The sequence below is a fragment of the Sapajus apella genome, unplaced genomic scaffold, assembly GCF_009761245.1.
Source record: "Sapajus apella isolate SASKATOON/1434 unplaced genomic scaffold, GSC_monkey_1.0 scaffold28, whole genome shotgun sequence".
NCBI classification, from domain to species: domain Eukaryota; kingdom Metazoa; phylum Chordata; class Mammalia; order Primates; family Cebidae; genus Sapajus; species Sapajus apella.
The window spans coordinates 12,004,907-12,020,265 of NW_022436968.1; the positions used below are offsets into that span (position 1 = coordinate 12,004,907).

At 41.1% G+C, this 15,359-nt stretch overlaps 1 protein-coding gene and 1 non-coding gene across 3 annotated transcripts in view; one reads left to right on the forward strand and one right to left on the reverse strand.

Annotated features, from left to right (window-relative positions):
- Nucleotides 1-4,764, reverse strand: part of DUSP19 (dual specificity phosphatase 19) — a 19,930-nt gene extending 15,166 nt beyond the window's left edge. For both annotated transcript variants that reach the window (XM_032292740.1, XM_032292739.1), the window contains exon 1: nt 4,176-4,764. In XM_032292740.1, the coding sequence (XP_032148631.1) occupies nt 4,176-4,401 (226 nt within the window). In that variant the 5' untranslated portion in view covers nt 4,402-4,764. The remainder of the gene's footprint in view (nt 1-4,175) is intronic.
- A 10,158-nt stretch (nt 4,765-14,922) lies between these two features.
- LOC116561283 lies at nt 14,923-15,034 on the forward strand. Its single transcript, XR_004273375.1, has one exon. It is a non-coding gene; the product is annotated as a small nucleolar RNA SNORA77 (small nucleolar RNA).
- Nucleotides 15,035-15,359: the final 325 nt, after the last annotated feature.

Consider the following 15,359-nt stretch of genomic DNA (forward strand, 5'->3'; position numbering starts at 1 on the left):
GGGAGGTGGTGGGGGGTTGGGGTGCTGGGGGGACCGTCGGGGGGTGGGGGAGGGGAGATACAGAAATGAAAAAATTAGCCAGGCATGGTACTGCACGCCTGTAATCCTAGCTACACGGGAGGCTGAGGCATGAGAATTGCTTGAACCTGGGAGGTGGAGGTTGCAATGACCTGAGATCATGCCACTGCACTCCAGACCAGGTACCAGAGTGACACTCTATCTCAGAAAGAAAATTAAAGAAAAGAAGGGGGCCGGGCGCGGTGGCTCAAGCCTGTAATCCCAGCACTTTGGGAGGCCGAGGCGGGTGGATCACGAGGTCAAGAGATCGAGACCATCCTGGTCAACACGGTGAAACCCCGTCTCTACTAAAACTGTAAAAAATTAGCTGGGCATGGTGGCGCGTGCCTGTAATCCCAGCGACTCAGGAGGCTGGGGCAGGAGAATTGCCTGAACCCGGGAGGCGGAGGTTGCGGTGAGCCGAGATCGCGCCATTGCACTCCAGCCTGGGTAACAAGAGCGAAGCTCCGTCCCAAAAAAAAAAAAAAAAAAAGAAAAGAAGGAAGAAGGATGTTCTCAACATATCTGTTGATAAAAGCAGGTTACAAAGTACCATCGTCCATTTTTATAAGAACAAAAAATATGTATATCCTTAAAAAATGGACAGAAAGTATATATAGAACAAAATGTTAATAATGGGGTTGCAGGTGATTTTTTTTTCTTTTTTTATGCTCATTCTGACTTTTTACAATAAACGTCTCCTTCTTTTGTAACTTAAAAAAGGATATTACAAAAACCACACACCCACAAGATGACTTCATGACAGCTGGTTTGGGAACACCCAGTAGCTTAGAGCAAATGCTGTTGGTCTGCAGGATCCCACCCACACTCCATGTACCACTGGGTCTGTGCCCTTCTACAATCTCTTTCTGTCACAGCCGGCTTCCCAGATCTCCCACACTTGGAAACTGGTTCCAGCTAATAAGCAAGTTCATATGGAGAATAACTAGTTAAAATAAAGTGAATTTCACAACTTTAAGATTTCAAGCATTTTACTTTCCTGAATTAGGTTCTATTTCATAAACTTTTTTTTAACTTACTTATCTGGGAATTCAGCCAACTTTATGTGATTTTAGGTAGCTATAAGGCCAACAAGTATGCGGTTTGGCCAATATCTTCTTGATAATACCAAGTTTACAGGCTCCTTACTGAGTCCACATTCAGCTTTATTCTACTTAAAAGCCTATCAAAATATTAACATTTGTTAAAGCTGGGTGGTATATACATAATTGTCTATTATTTTCTGTAATTTTCTATAAATTTGAAACACTTCATAATTGTTTTAAAATTCTATTTTCTAGGCCGGGCGTGGTGGCTCAAGCCTGTAATCCCAGCACTTTGGGAAGCCGAGGCGGGTGGATCACGAGGTCAAGAGATCGAGACCATCCTGGTCAACAAGGTGAAACCTCGTCTCTACTAAAAATACAACAATTAGCTGGGCATGATGGTGCATGCCTGTAGTCCCAGCTACTCAGGAGGCTGAGGTCGGAGAATTGCTTGAACCCAGGAGGCGGAGGTTGCAGTGAGCCGAGATCGTGCCATTGCACTCCAGCCTGGGCAACAACAGCAAAACTCCGTCTCAAAAAAAAAAAAAAATTCTATTTTCTAATGTAGAAAGCCCTACCAATTCCAGGGGAAAAAATTAGGTTCAAAGAATTGAAACTCAGTGGTTTAGCCAGGTGTGGCGACTCATGCCTGTAATCCCAGCACTTTGAGAGGCCAAGGCAGGTGGATTGCCTGAGCCCAGGAGTTCAAGACCGGCTTCCACAACATGGTGAAACACCATCTCTACAAAGAGTACAAAAAATTAGCCAGGCATGGTGGTGTGCACCTGTAGTCCCAGCTATTCAGAGGCTGAGATGGGAGGATCACTGGAGCCCAGAAGGCAGAGGTTGCAGTAAGCCAAGATCATGCCACTGCACTCCAGCCTGCATTTATTTTGAGAACCTATCTCAAAATAATTAAATAATAATTACACGTGTGTGTGTGTGTGTAATTTGCAACGCCTTGGAGAAAAATGCTGTCTAAAAACTTTTATCCATCCTTTAAATGATTTGAGGGCTTATGTAATATTTTTAAAATTCAATCACTTTTTAGAGTTCATAAACTAAAAAAGATTACATTGTTACAACTATTCATTTTCTTTATTCACCACCAAAACCAAAAGTTGTTTGGCATGTGATGATAGGAAGAAGCTGTGTCACTTTTTTTTTTTTTTTTTCCCAGAGCCATCAGTCATGGATGAGAGATAAGGAAGCTGTGTCACTTTGAGGAGGTGAAGGAAGCTCTTAGAACCAACCTGCAGACAACCCCAGTCTCCCAAACATAAACTAAGTCTGGTCAGAAACAACTCTTTCATCATTCATGCAGAAGCAGTTGAGATGTAACCACCCACGGGTCCTTCAGGAATAAGACACATGTAATTAGGCAGAAAAAGGTGCACTTTCAGAAGAGAGGAGGTTGTTCGGAGAAGACCTTATTAAGGCTAATTTCAGAAGTTCCTCCCAGGACTCTCCCACTATCCTGGGGAAGTTTCCAACCCCAATCTGAGAACACTAACTTCATCAGCTCACTTTGGATAAGTCTACCAAAAAATAATAATAAGCAAAGCTCATGAAGACCCTAAATTGGTTAATGATAAATTAAAATTCTACCGTAATTATTATAAGCCATGATTACTACAGCAGAAGCCAAGTAACTGAAAAATATGTCGGGACATATTTTCTTTCCTAGATATGGTGAGCAAGGCCTAGGTGAACGTTTCAGATTACCTAAATAACTTGATTTTTCACTGTAAATGTGACAAGAATATGATATAATTTTTCACAGGGCTGCAGAAACTATTTAGAGATATTTATTTGGTGAATTTAAAGATAGCCTATGTAGCAATTCATATAACTCATGTATGCTGCAATTGATTTGCATCAAAAACCTTTTACAACAACCTCAGCAGGGTCCAATGACAAAAGCAGATATTGTTACTTCATCTTTACAAATGCCTTTTGGAGGACCAGAAAGAATAAATGACTTGTGCCAGCTAATCTAGTAAATTAGAGGCAGACCAGGGCTGAAAACTTGATCTGTTGAAGCAGTCTAGTTAGTATAACAATGCACAGCAGGAGTCCATCAGACTCAGGTTTGATGCTACCTACCTTTGTTATTTACTAGGTGTGTTACATTGTGTAAATTACTTCACCAATCTTAAATTCCGGTTTCTATTTCTAAAACAAAGCTGATAATCCCTACTTCCCAGGATTCCTCAAAGGAGTGAGACACTAGGTGAACAGTACTTGGGCTCTTTCTCAGTCTTTTGTCTACTCAAGAATGCCTTAGCTGCGTAGTGACAAGTCATTTAGTCTTTCCAAGTCTTAATTTCGCTATGCATAAATGAAAATAATTCAGAAGTACTTGAAAACATTCTTGACTATTTTTTAAGAACACCATCCATATTCTTGCCAAATTATTAAGTTTGTACTTTTATAACATTGCTTCATTTGCTATTTGTGAACTATGCTTGTATAGGGACTCCGTATTTCCATAATACAAAAAAAAAAATCATAAAACCTTCAGGCTCATAGCTATAAAATAAAAGCTCCCCTTCTCCTAAACACTCCAAAAACAGACACCATGAATAGATGTGGCCACAGGAGGCATGTATTCCGCACAGTTTGTAAGAGCTGCGCAGGCCAGCAAGCACAGGATTATTTCAAGTATTAACTTTTCTATAACTTTAACCCCTTGTCACGTGTAGTTCTCTCTGATAAAAACATTCTTTTTCATTTCTTTTTTTTTTAAACTGTATCTTTTATAATCCAAAGAAACACAACATCAATGTGTTGTTCTCCAGAGAAGTTAGAGAAACTGGAAGAAAGCTTTTCTAAAATTCAAATAGGCGGTGCCAAGTGCTACTAGGATAGCATCTATGCTCCATATGGGTACACCGTGCGGCAGAAACGGCTCTAGCTGGCTAATGGAAGTTCCGTATCCAAAATAAGGAAACAGCTCAGCTTTTCGGCAGGATAGCTGATAATACAGACTACTACGCATAAAGGGGGGGAAATGAGAACGTAATCTGGCTAAAAGGACTCAGCGATTTAGTGGCAAGTCGATATACTCACCTAGGAGCAACCATGGCTTAATAACGCCAACTTGCAGGTCCGAGCTAAGGTCCTGCACATAACCACAACCACCCCCACTGCTCGGCTCTACTTCTTCCACCACATGAATTCTGGCATCTTTCCATGTTTCTATAATTTTCTTTCCAGTTAGCGTTGTCACCCTGGTGCATTGCTTCCTGAGATTATTCCGGGAGAATGCTTTAATTTCCTGGTTAAGGGAGTGCATTACATGAGCACTGGCTGGGAACAAATACAAACAAATCCAGCAAGCACAGATAAGGGCTGAACTGCTCGTCCCTTAGCGCCCAGGTAACAAACAGCCCCAGAGGTGCTCGCCCACCCAGGTAACAGCAGCAGCCACAGGCCAGGAGACGGAGTTGTCCAGCTACGTTTTTCCCAGAGACGCAATGTAAGGCGAAATTTGATTGGTCATTGAGACACAAGTGCCGATTGGATGCTGTTTCTTCTTCCTGTCGAGGAGAAACCTGCGTTTTCCTGAACTGTTCAAGGGATCCAGTGGGGGGCGATCTTATTGTTGCTGTTTAAATTTAGCTTTATTATATACGCGGAATGGTAAAATATAAGACTTCGCTGGGAAGAGGGATATCTCCTGGTTCTTTAAAGGCAGTGATTTTTGATTTATTCTGTTGGTCTCACTTACAGCAGTGGCCATAGAGGATCTGGTCTGACCTGCGTAACGCTCCCGCGTGAGTAAGGCCGGTGGAGTCACCTTTCAAATCATCCTGTTCCAAAGCCTTTCCTGACCGTCTGCTTTTAGGCTAGTCCGGGAGGGCTGTAGCAGACGTTAAAAGTTATTTCTCGCTTCCCGTGTCCTTCACATCTTTTGCTGTTACTGAAGAAGAACGTTTACTAGATAAAGTTGTTTTGCATATTAGTGAGGCAACATTTTAAATATCCGGGAAAAAAGATTTCTTTTTAAAATTTATGCTCATATATGTAGATTGACAAGAGCTTAAAATTTATGTATTTTCTGACTTTGCGCCTACATTTTCATTTCGTACAGTAAATATACACTCTAAAGAAGAATTGCAGCAAGTCCATCCATAGAAGAATTAAGAAAATCAATTGTGTAAGCGTCCAAATGTATAAAACAGATAAATTGTAGAACAGTGATTCTGATTACCAAACAAAAATTTTGCAAAAGGAACCACAAGATTCCTTAAAGATAAATTTTTCAAACCCCTGTTCAAATAAATCCAATTTTAAATAGATTTCAACACAATGTGTAAACACATACATAAAATGAAGAAGTTGCACTTATGAAAACTTTTTTTCCAATACCACATATTAAAATTTGTGTTGTTGTTGAAACTTTCTGACATAAAATAAACTGTTATGGACTGAATATTTCTGTCCCTTCAAAATGCATGTGTTACAGCTTTAAACTTCAAGGTGATGGTATTTGAAGACGTGGCCTTTAGGATGTGATTTAGTTAGACTAAGATCCTAGGGTAGGGTCCTCATGGTGGGTTTAGTGGCTTCAGGAGAACTGGAAGAGATCTCCCAGCTCCTCTGGGAGATGAACCAAAGAAAGGTGATATGAGGACATAAAGAGAAGCTGACTGTCTGCAAGTCAGGAAGAGAGCTCTGGCCAGGAACTGAATAGACCAGCACCTTGATCTTGGATTCTCAACCTCCAGAACTGTAAGAAAATATATTTCAGTTGTTTAAGCAACAAAGTTCATGGTGTTTTGTTAGAGCAGCCTGAGCAGACTGAGATATAAACCAAATTTCTCCCTCTTGAAAAGAGAACAGGCCCTGTATGGTGGCTCATACCTGTAATCCCAGCACTTTGGAGGCCAAAATGGGTGGATTGCTTGAGCCTGCGAGTTTGAGACCAGCCTGGGCAACATGATGAAACCCCAACTCCACTAAAAAATACAAAAATACAAAAAATTAACCAGGTATGGTGGCACGTGCCTGTAGTCCCAGCTTTCCAGCAGGCTGAGGTGGGAGGATCCCCTGAGCCCAGAAGGTTGAGGCTGCAGTGAGTCATGGTGGTGCCAGACTGTACCCCAGACTGGGCAATACAGTAAGACCCTGTCTCGAAAAAAAAAAAAAAGAGAGAGAGAGGACAATATAAGCTCAGGCTATATACAGGGCATCCTAAAATGAAAAACTGAAGAAATTATTTGCTTCCTTTAAATAATAATCACAGGCTCATCAAAAAAACTCTATAAATCAATCCATATATTTATCATAATAATGATTTAAAAAAACAAGTGCTATTAAGCACTTACTGCATGTTAGGCACTGTGCTTACAAACAATTTTAGATGCTTAGTATTATCCCTTAGCTGCTTAACAATGCTTTACACACATTGTCCTATTTGATCCCAAGCCTATTAGGTACATACTATTATAATCATCTTCATTTTACAACTGGCAAAAGCTCAGGTACAGAGAAAGCATATCACATATTCTATATTTCACAACTCGTAAGTTTAGAATCACAAATAAAACCTATGTTTGTTTTAGTCCAGTGACTTAACTCGTATTTACTGTAGAATACTGCCCTGCTTCCAAAATAATTACAGCTAATGAATATTTATTGAGCATCAGCTATGTGCCAGGCACTGTTACACTCATTGCAAATATAGCAGTGAATTAAAACAAAGTCCTCACTTTCATGGATCTTATAGCCAAGTGAAGGGAGCAAGAAACAAATATAACCATGTTGGGTCATAATTTTTTTTTCTTTTTTTTTTTTTTGAGACGGAGTCTTGCTCTGTCGCCAGGCTGGAGTGCAGTGGCACAATCTCAGCTCACTGCAACCTCCGCCTCCTGGGTTCAAGCGATTCTTCTGTCTCAGCCTCCCGAGTAGCTGGGACCACAGGTGCATGCCACCATGCCTGGATAATTTTTTTGTATTTTTAGTAGAGACGGTGTTTCACCATGTTGGCCAAGATGGTCTCGATCTCTTAACCTTGTGATCCACCCGCCTCGGCCTCCCAAAGTGCTGGGATTACAGGCGTGAGCCACCGCGCCCGGCTAGGTCATAATTTAAATGCTAAAAAATATCAAGCAAAATAAGGGAATGGAGTAGGAGGGCAGTGTGTTATTTGCTTTAGGTTGGTAAGAGAAAGCACCTCTGATACAGTGAAAATTGAACAGAAACTTGAATAAAGTACAGAAGCTAGCCCTGTAGATATTTGGTAGAATAGCTCGATAGCCAAGTATGTAAATCTTCTGAGAGATTTGGAGTGTCTATGCCAAGTGCGGAAACAGGAGCACATTAGTAAGAGATGAAGAGGTTCAAGAAATATCTGGGTAGCTAATATGGCTTTAAATGAGTAAATTAGGGAGAAGAGTTGGAGGAGATGTGGACAGAGAGAATTGGTAAGAACTTTTGGCTTGTATTCTGAGTGAGATGGGAAGCCACTGGAAGGAACTAGGGAAAAGAGTCATATGATGGATCCTGTGTTGTGCTACCCAGATCCTTCTTCAATGAATATTGTCTATTCATTGTCCTACTACCACGGGTACTATTGGCTGACTGGTAACAATCACTTCAGGGGCTGTTGCAGCTGTAGAGGGCTGCTTTGCTGAGGTTGTGTGCCTCATGGAGTAGACCACATCCATGACTGATTGGTGAGGGAGCATAAAGGTCTGCATGTTGGCCCAATTTGGGACAACTCTGAGGAGCCATTCTAGCTTTAAAAAGCTAACATATGGTTGGCTAAGCCTGTCTGTCACTGCATCTGCATAACCACTTGCCTTCTCTGTCTGCCCAATTCTGCTTTCTTCTTTCCTTCCACAAGTGTTGATCCCAAAGGCACTCTTTAAAAAGTCTTGCATGCGGGCCGGGCGCGGTGGCTCAAGCCTGTAATCCCAGCACTTTGGGAGGCCGAGGCGGGTGGATCACAAGGTCAAGAGATCGAGACCATCCTGGTCAACACGGTGAAACCCCGTCTCTACTAAAACTACAAAAAAATTAGCTGGGCATGGTGGCGCGTGTCTGTAGTCCCAGCTACTCAGGAGGCTGAGGCAGGGGAATTGCCTGAACTCAGGAGGCGGAGGTTGCGGTGAGCTGAGATCGCGCCATTGCACTCCAGCCTGGGTAACAAGAGCGAAACTCCGTCTCAAAAAAAAAAAAAAAAAAAAAAAAAGTCTTGCATGCTAAACTCTACCTCAGTCAGCTTCCAGGAAACTTAATTTATGACAAGTGACATGATATTGCTGATGCCATAGAAGGGTCTTCCTGGCTGTTATAAGGAAAGGGAGCAGGATGGAAGCTCCCTTTCCTGCTTGTTGTTAGGAGACTACTACAGAGATCCAGATGGAAGATGACAGTTGCCTGGGCTAGAATGGCAGCGGAGGGAAGGTAAGAAGTAGTCAGATTCTAGGGATACATGAGAATTATGCCAAGAGAATCTGTTAGTAGATTGATGTGGGGTGATTCAGGTCATTCCAAAGTTCTTAGCCTAAGCAACTAAAGAATAGATTTACCAGTTACTAAGAAAAAGGTGATGTGAATATGAGAAGTTTGTGACCTGTTAAGTTTAATACTCATATTAGTCAGCCAAATGGAGATGTCAATTAGCCAAATGGAGACACCAAGTGGGCAGCTATACGTGTGAATCTGGACTTCATAAGAGAGGTATCTGCTGGAAATGCAACTTTTGGAGTAATCAGCTTAAGGATGCTATTGAAAGCCACGGAACTGAATGAGATGGTCTGATAGTGAGGGTTGACAGAGAAGCCCCATGTATAACAAACTGACTAAGAAGGAGAGGTCAGGGAGTTGAATGAATATGAATGAGAGAGAGTTCTGAGAGTACAAGTAAAGGAAAATGTATTGAAGTGGACAATGTGATCTGCTGTGTCATACACTGCTGATAGTGTTGAGTAAGATGAAGACTGTGCACTAGACTCCTTCAACAAGAACAGATCTGTGTCCAAGGAATACACAAACAGTAGCTGATTCAATCCACACGATAACCTAATAAAATAGGTATTATCCACTCTCTTTTCATAAAGAAGGACATTTAATTTGGAACTTAAGGACACGGGCTTTGTCACACAGTCCAGATCTGTTAGGTAACAGGTCTGAGTAACAAGGTTGAACAGTTCTGTCTTACTCAAGAGCCCATATTCTTTACACCACATCATTCTGTAAAGGATGGGTAGAGCTGTTGGTTATACACTGATACCCTCAGCTAGAATTAATATTTCAGCTGGAAATACTAGAATATTAATGTCTGCAGTAACATTGGTTGTTATTATTCTGACACCTAGATGCTATCCAACTCATATCAACATGTTGCAGAAGAACCAAGGTCCACAAAAGTTAACTGATTTGCCTAAGAACACATCACTTGTGATCCCAGGTCCCTTGATTCAATATACAATGCTTGTTACACTGCACTGTATGGCTTTCCAAAAAAGCCCCTTAAGGGCAAAAATCCTTTTCCCAAAGCTAGCCTAGAGTGCTGGCAGGAGAGAAATAAGAGGCAAAATGTTATTAGACTCAGGCCAGAGGGGAAGAACAGCATTCCATCCCTAGGGAAGGGATTGCTTATGCTGAGACATGAATGGTAAGAGATTGTCCTACAGGAAAGGGCACATCCTTACAAGGGCTAAGGGGCCTGGGATCTGGGGAAAAGGGAAAAATGTAAAGTGAATATGCCCTAGAGTATGTTCCTGTGTTCTCTATATAATTCTTCTCTCCTAACAGATTTAGAGTATCTATGTGAAGTGCTATGTGAAATGCCTAGGCATTTTCTGAGCATTACCTCTAATCCTCACAAAAATCCCTCTTTTAAATAAAGTAACTAAATTGCACTGAGGTAGTAAGCAGTGGATCTTTTGTATTCAGTCTCAGGTCTGTTGAATTCTTTAACTTTTTAATTTTTGTTTTTGAGACTGAGCCTTGCTCTGTCACCCATGCTGGAGTGCGCAGTGGCTCGATCTCAGCTCACTGCAAACTTCACCTCCTGAGTTCAAGAGATTTTCCTGCCTCGGCCTCCTGAATAGCTGGGATTACAGGCATGTGCCACCATGCCTAGCTAATGTGTGTGTGTGTGTGTGTGTGTGTGTGTGTGTATATTATATATATATAAAATATATAAAAATATATAAAAATATATATTAATAATATGTAAATATATATATTATATATATATATATATATTTTTTTTTTTTTTTTTTTTAGTAAAGACAGGGTTTCACCATGTTGGCCAGGCTGGTCTTGAACTCCTGACCTCAGGTGATCCATCTACCTCAGCATCCCAAAGTGCTGGGATTACAGGCATGAGCCACCGTGCCTAGCCACCAATCTGATGAATTCTAAGATCCATTTTTATCCCACTACATTACATGTTTTGACATGTTACATAATAAAATCTGCCATAGGAATATGTAATCCTCATTAATTCAAATGTGACTTATATGGGTAAAAATCATTTATAAATAATAAAAAAAATCCTCCCCTTTGCATTACAGTTTCTAGCCTGAGTTAGTAATCTCAATTTTGCACCTCACTGACAACACGCAGACATAGTCTGAAATTAACATAGAGAAAAACAAAATTTGGCCAAGCATGGTGGCTCATGTTTGTAATCCCAGCACTTTGGGAGGCCGAGGTGGGCAGATCACTTGAGCTCAAGAGATGGAGACCAGCCTGGGCAACATGGTGAAACCCCATTTCTGCAAAAAATACCAAAAAAGTAGCTAGGTATGGTGGGATGTGCCTGTAGTCCTAACTATTTAGGGGGCTAAGGTAGGAGGATTGTTGGATCCCAGGAGGTTGTGGCTGCAGTGACCCAAAATCGTACCACTGTACTACAGCCTGGGTGACAAAGTGAGATCCTGTCTCAAAACAAAACAAAACAAAAAACCCCACGAAATTCCTTTCATAATTATGGCACCCACTTCCTGTGTGATCCTTTAAAAGACTTAAGAGATGGAGTCTTGCTCTATCACCCAGGCTGGAATGTAGTTGCGTGATCTTGGCTCACTTGCAATTTCCACCTTTCAGGTTGAAGTGATTCGCCTGCCTCTGCCTCCCAAGTAGCTGGGATTACAAGTGCCCACCACCACACCAGGCTAATTTTTTGTCTTTTTAGTAGAGATGGGGTTTCGCCATCTTGGCCAGGCTGATCTCCAACTTCTGACCTCAGGTAATCCACCTGCCTCAACCTCCCAAAGTGTTGGGATTATAGGCATGGGCTACCGTGTCCGGCCTTATTTATATATTGATAATGTAAGAAGTAATACAAACAGAGATAGAAAGCTTCCTTCTTTCTTTCTTTCTCTCTTTCTTTCTTTCTCTCTCTCTTTCTTTCTCTCTCTCTCTTTCTTTCTTTCTTTCTTTCTTTCTTTCTTTCTTTCTTTCTTTCTTTCTTTCTTTTTTTTTTTGTGAGACAAAGTATCTCTCTGTTACCCAGGCTGAAGTGCAGTGGTGTGATTTCGATTCACTGCAACGTCTGCCTGCCAGGTTCAAGCAATTCTCCTGCCTTGGCCTCCCGAGTAGCTGGGATTACAAGTGCGTGCCACCATGCCTAGCTAATTTTGTATTTTTAGTAGAGACGGGGTTTCACCATGCTGGGCAGTCTAGTCTTGAACTCCTGACCTTGTGATCCACCTGCCTTGGCCTCCCAAAGTGCTGAGATTACAGGTGTGAGCCACCGCACCTGGCCTAGATACAGAAACTTTTTGCATTGCCTTCCAAATATCAATTCCTTGCATGTCTGTGCTAATATTTCAGGATTATTTTTACTTTTATTATTATTTTTACTTTTTTTTTTTTTTGAGACGGAGTTTTCGCTCTTGTTACCCAGGCTGGAGTGCAATGGCGCGATCTCGGCTCACCGCAACCTCCGCTTCCTGGGTTCAGGCAATTCTCCTACCTCAGCCTCCTGAGTAGCTGGGATTACAGGCACGCGCCACCATGCCCAGCTAATTTTTTGTAGTTTTAGTAGAGACGGGGTTTCACCACGTTGACCAGGATGGTCTCGATCTCTTGACCTCGTGATCCACCCGCCTCGGCCTCCCAAAGTGCTGGGATTATAGGCTTGAGCCACCGCGCCCGGCTATTTTTACTTTTAAAAAATACCATATATTGGCCGGGTGCGATGGCTCACTTTGTAATCCCAGCTTGTAATCCCAGAACTTTGGGAGGCCGAGGCAGGTGGATCACAAGGTCAGGTGTTCGAGACCAGGCTGATCAACGTGGTGAAACCCTGTCTCTACTAAAAATACAAAAATTAGCTGGGTGAGGTGGTGCGCACCTATAATCCCAGCAATTTAGGAGTCTGAGGCAGGAGAATCACTTGAACCGAGAGGCAGAGGTTACGGTGAGCCAAGATTGTGCCACTGCACTCTAGCCTGGGCAGCAGAGTGAGACTCCATCTAAAAACAAAACAAAAACAAACAAAAAACAAAAGAAAACCCAAAATACCATATATCACAATGAATAGAATTCTAAATTTCTAAATACAGAAATGTAGAAATTTAGAATTCTATTCATTGTGATATATGGTATTTTTAAAAAGTAGGCTCCACATACTCTTCCAGCTCTTCCAGCTGTAAATCTCTGTGGCCGGTGATGCCTTTGCCCAAGTTTTGCTCTGGCCTGGTTGGCTCATTCTGCCCACTCAGCCTGGCAGGCTGCGCTCGGCTTGCACAACCAGCCCGGATCCCACGCCTCCGAAGAGACCGAAGCCAGGCACCGAGCAGTGAGCAAGCGGGGGTCTGGCCACTGTGCACAGTTAGGCACATCGGCTGCTGCAGCGGGGTAGTCAGCTCCAGATGCCAGCACAGGCTCTGGAGTTGAAGTCCTGACCTCGTGATCCACCCACCTCGGCCTCCCAAAGTGCTGGAATTATAGGCATGAGCCACCGCACCCGGTTGACATGTCTTTATGTTAATCTTCAATCCTTTCTTTTTCAATTGAGTCAGGAGTCACTTGTAACTTTTTTTCTTGGACATACTCCTAAAAAACTATATATTTCTCTGAAAGTATTTATGTAGATATTTTATAGTGATGAATGGTTAAATGCTAGAAGCACTAGAGCTATACATAAAGGTGAAATGCTAACTCTTTTCAAACAATGATTATTTAAAGCCATATTAATCTGGATGAGGCTATGTAGAGTGAAAAGACTTTTTTCCTTATTTCTGAGGGGTCTCTCATTCTAGATTAAAAATCTTTTACTTCCTGAGACTTAGATTTAAAAGATTAAGATTTTAAAACTTTATGTGTATTTTTAAAGGCTTGAATCTAATTATCAATACATTGATAAATAAATATTTCATTTTAGAATAAGCCATGTTAGATGGACAAATTTGGGGGGGAAATTTTTACAAGTCATTCAGTACTGAAATTCTAGAAAGCAGTGTGATAAGAGTACTAAAATGAAAGCAAATAAATGTTATATAATCAGCTTTTTTGCTGATCTAGGTTTTGTATTTTGTTGATTTTCAACTGAAGAAGTTATCCTAGCTCTAAAACTACATAATGCCTAACTTTGAAAATGGCAGCAAATACTGAGAAATCTTACATGGTTTTTTTTTTTCGTTTTTTTTTTTTTTTTTGAGATACATTCTCACTCTGTCACCCAGGCTGGAGTGCAGTGGTTTGATCTTGGCTCACTGCAACCTCCCCCTCCTGGGTTCAAGTGATTCTCCTGTCTCAGCCTCCTGAATAGTTGGGATTGCAGGCGTGCACCCCCACACCTGGCCAATTTTTGTATTAATAGTACAGGCAGGGCAGGGTTTCATCATGATTCTTGGCCTCAAGTGATCCGCCCACCTCAGCCTCCCAAAGCTCTGGGATTACAAGTGTGAACCACCACGATCAGCCCATACATGGCTATTTTTAATGAAAAGTCTGTGAAAGATGTTTTATAGTCATACTTTTTGTATATGCTTTAGCTATTATAGGGTGTTTGTTTACTAATCAGATGTGTTAAAATCGCTGTCTTAAAAAAAGCAAAAAACATTTATTTTGTTTATTTTATGTATATTTCTTGTGATTCTATAAAACAAGTCAAAGTACATGGCTTACTTTTTTCTTTTTTTCTTCTATTTTTTTTAAGAAAATTTAACGCTGAGAATTCCAAAAGGCTTACTTTAAAGATACGCTTAAATCCATATGCAGTAATTAATCTTGAAAAAATTAACTCTGGTGCATGAGAAAATATTTCTTTTCACACAAAAAAAGAAAAAGGTGAATAATGGAATATAGCTTCAAAGCTAACTATGGCTAAATCATTGGTGTATTTAATCGCTTGCATGATTGAGAAAGCATTATTATTATTCTAATTCTAGTCATTATTACTTACACTACTGAATTTAGTACCCCACATTGTACCCTATACACAATGAAGCCTTGAAGTTTCCAAGGAAAATAGAAAAAAAAACCTCGAAATTGTGGAGGAAAAAAGGTTTCTTGTTGACAAGTTCATTTACTCAAAAAAATTGTTATTATGATGATTTGCATTTGATTTAAAATGATGAGGGAAGGAGGGTTGTAAACCTAACAGAATTAGCCATATATTGATAAGTATTGAAGCTGGGTAATAGGTACATGGGAGGGGCTTAATTTTACTGGCCTTTCATTTTTTGTTTGAAAATTTGAAAACATCCATTATAAAATTTAAGGAAAGTAAAAATATTAAAGCAAATCAACTTTATCAAAATATATGCCTTTGGATCTCCACAAGTGATCACTGAAAGTAGCTAGCTCTTGGGAATTTACTCATGTTGAAAAATTTATTTTCTTTGACGACTCACTCAGTATCCAGCGGGTGCTTTTTCTGTCAGCCAGTGAGCATTTCAGGGTGCTGTGGCCACTTTGACCTCTCTAGGGTGATGCAACTGCCTGGGGACACAGGTGGGAAAAAAATTCCTGAAGAAAAAGAAAAGTCGAAGCGAAAAGGCTGGGAGTGTTGGCTCATGCCTGTAATCCCAGCACTCTGAGAGGCCGAGGCGGGCAGATCACGAGGTCAGATCTAGACCATCCTGGCTAACATGGTGAAATCCTGTCTCTACTAAAACTACGAAAAATTAGCCACCTGTAGTGCCAGCTACTCAGGAGGCTGAGACAGGAGAATTGCTTGAAGCCGGGAGGAGGAGGTTGAAGTTAGCCAAGATTATGCCACTACACTTCCGCCTGAGGGACACAGTAAGACTCCATCTCAAAAAAAAAAAAAAAAAAAAA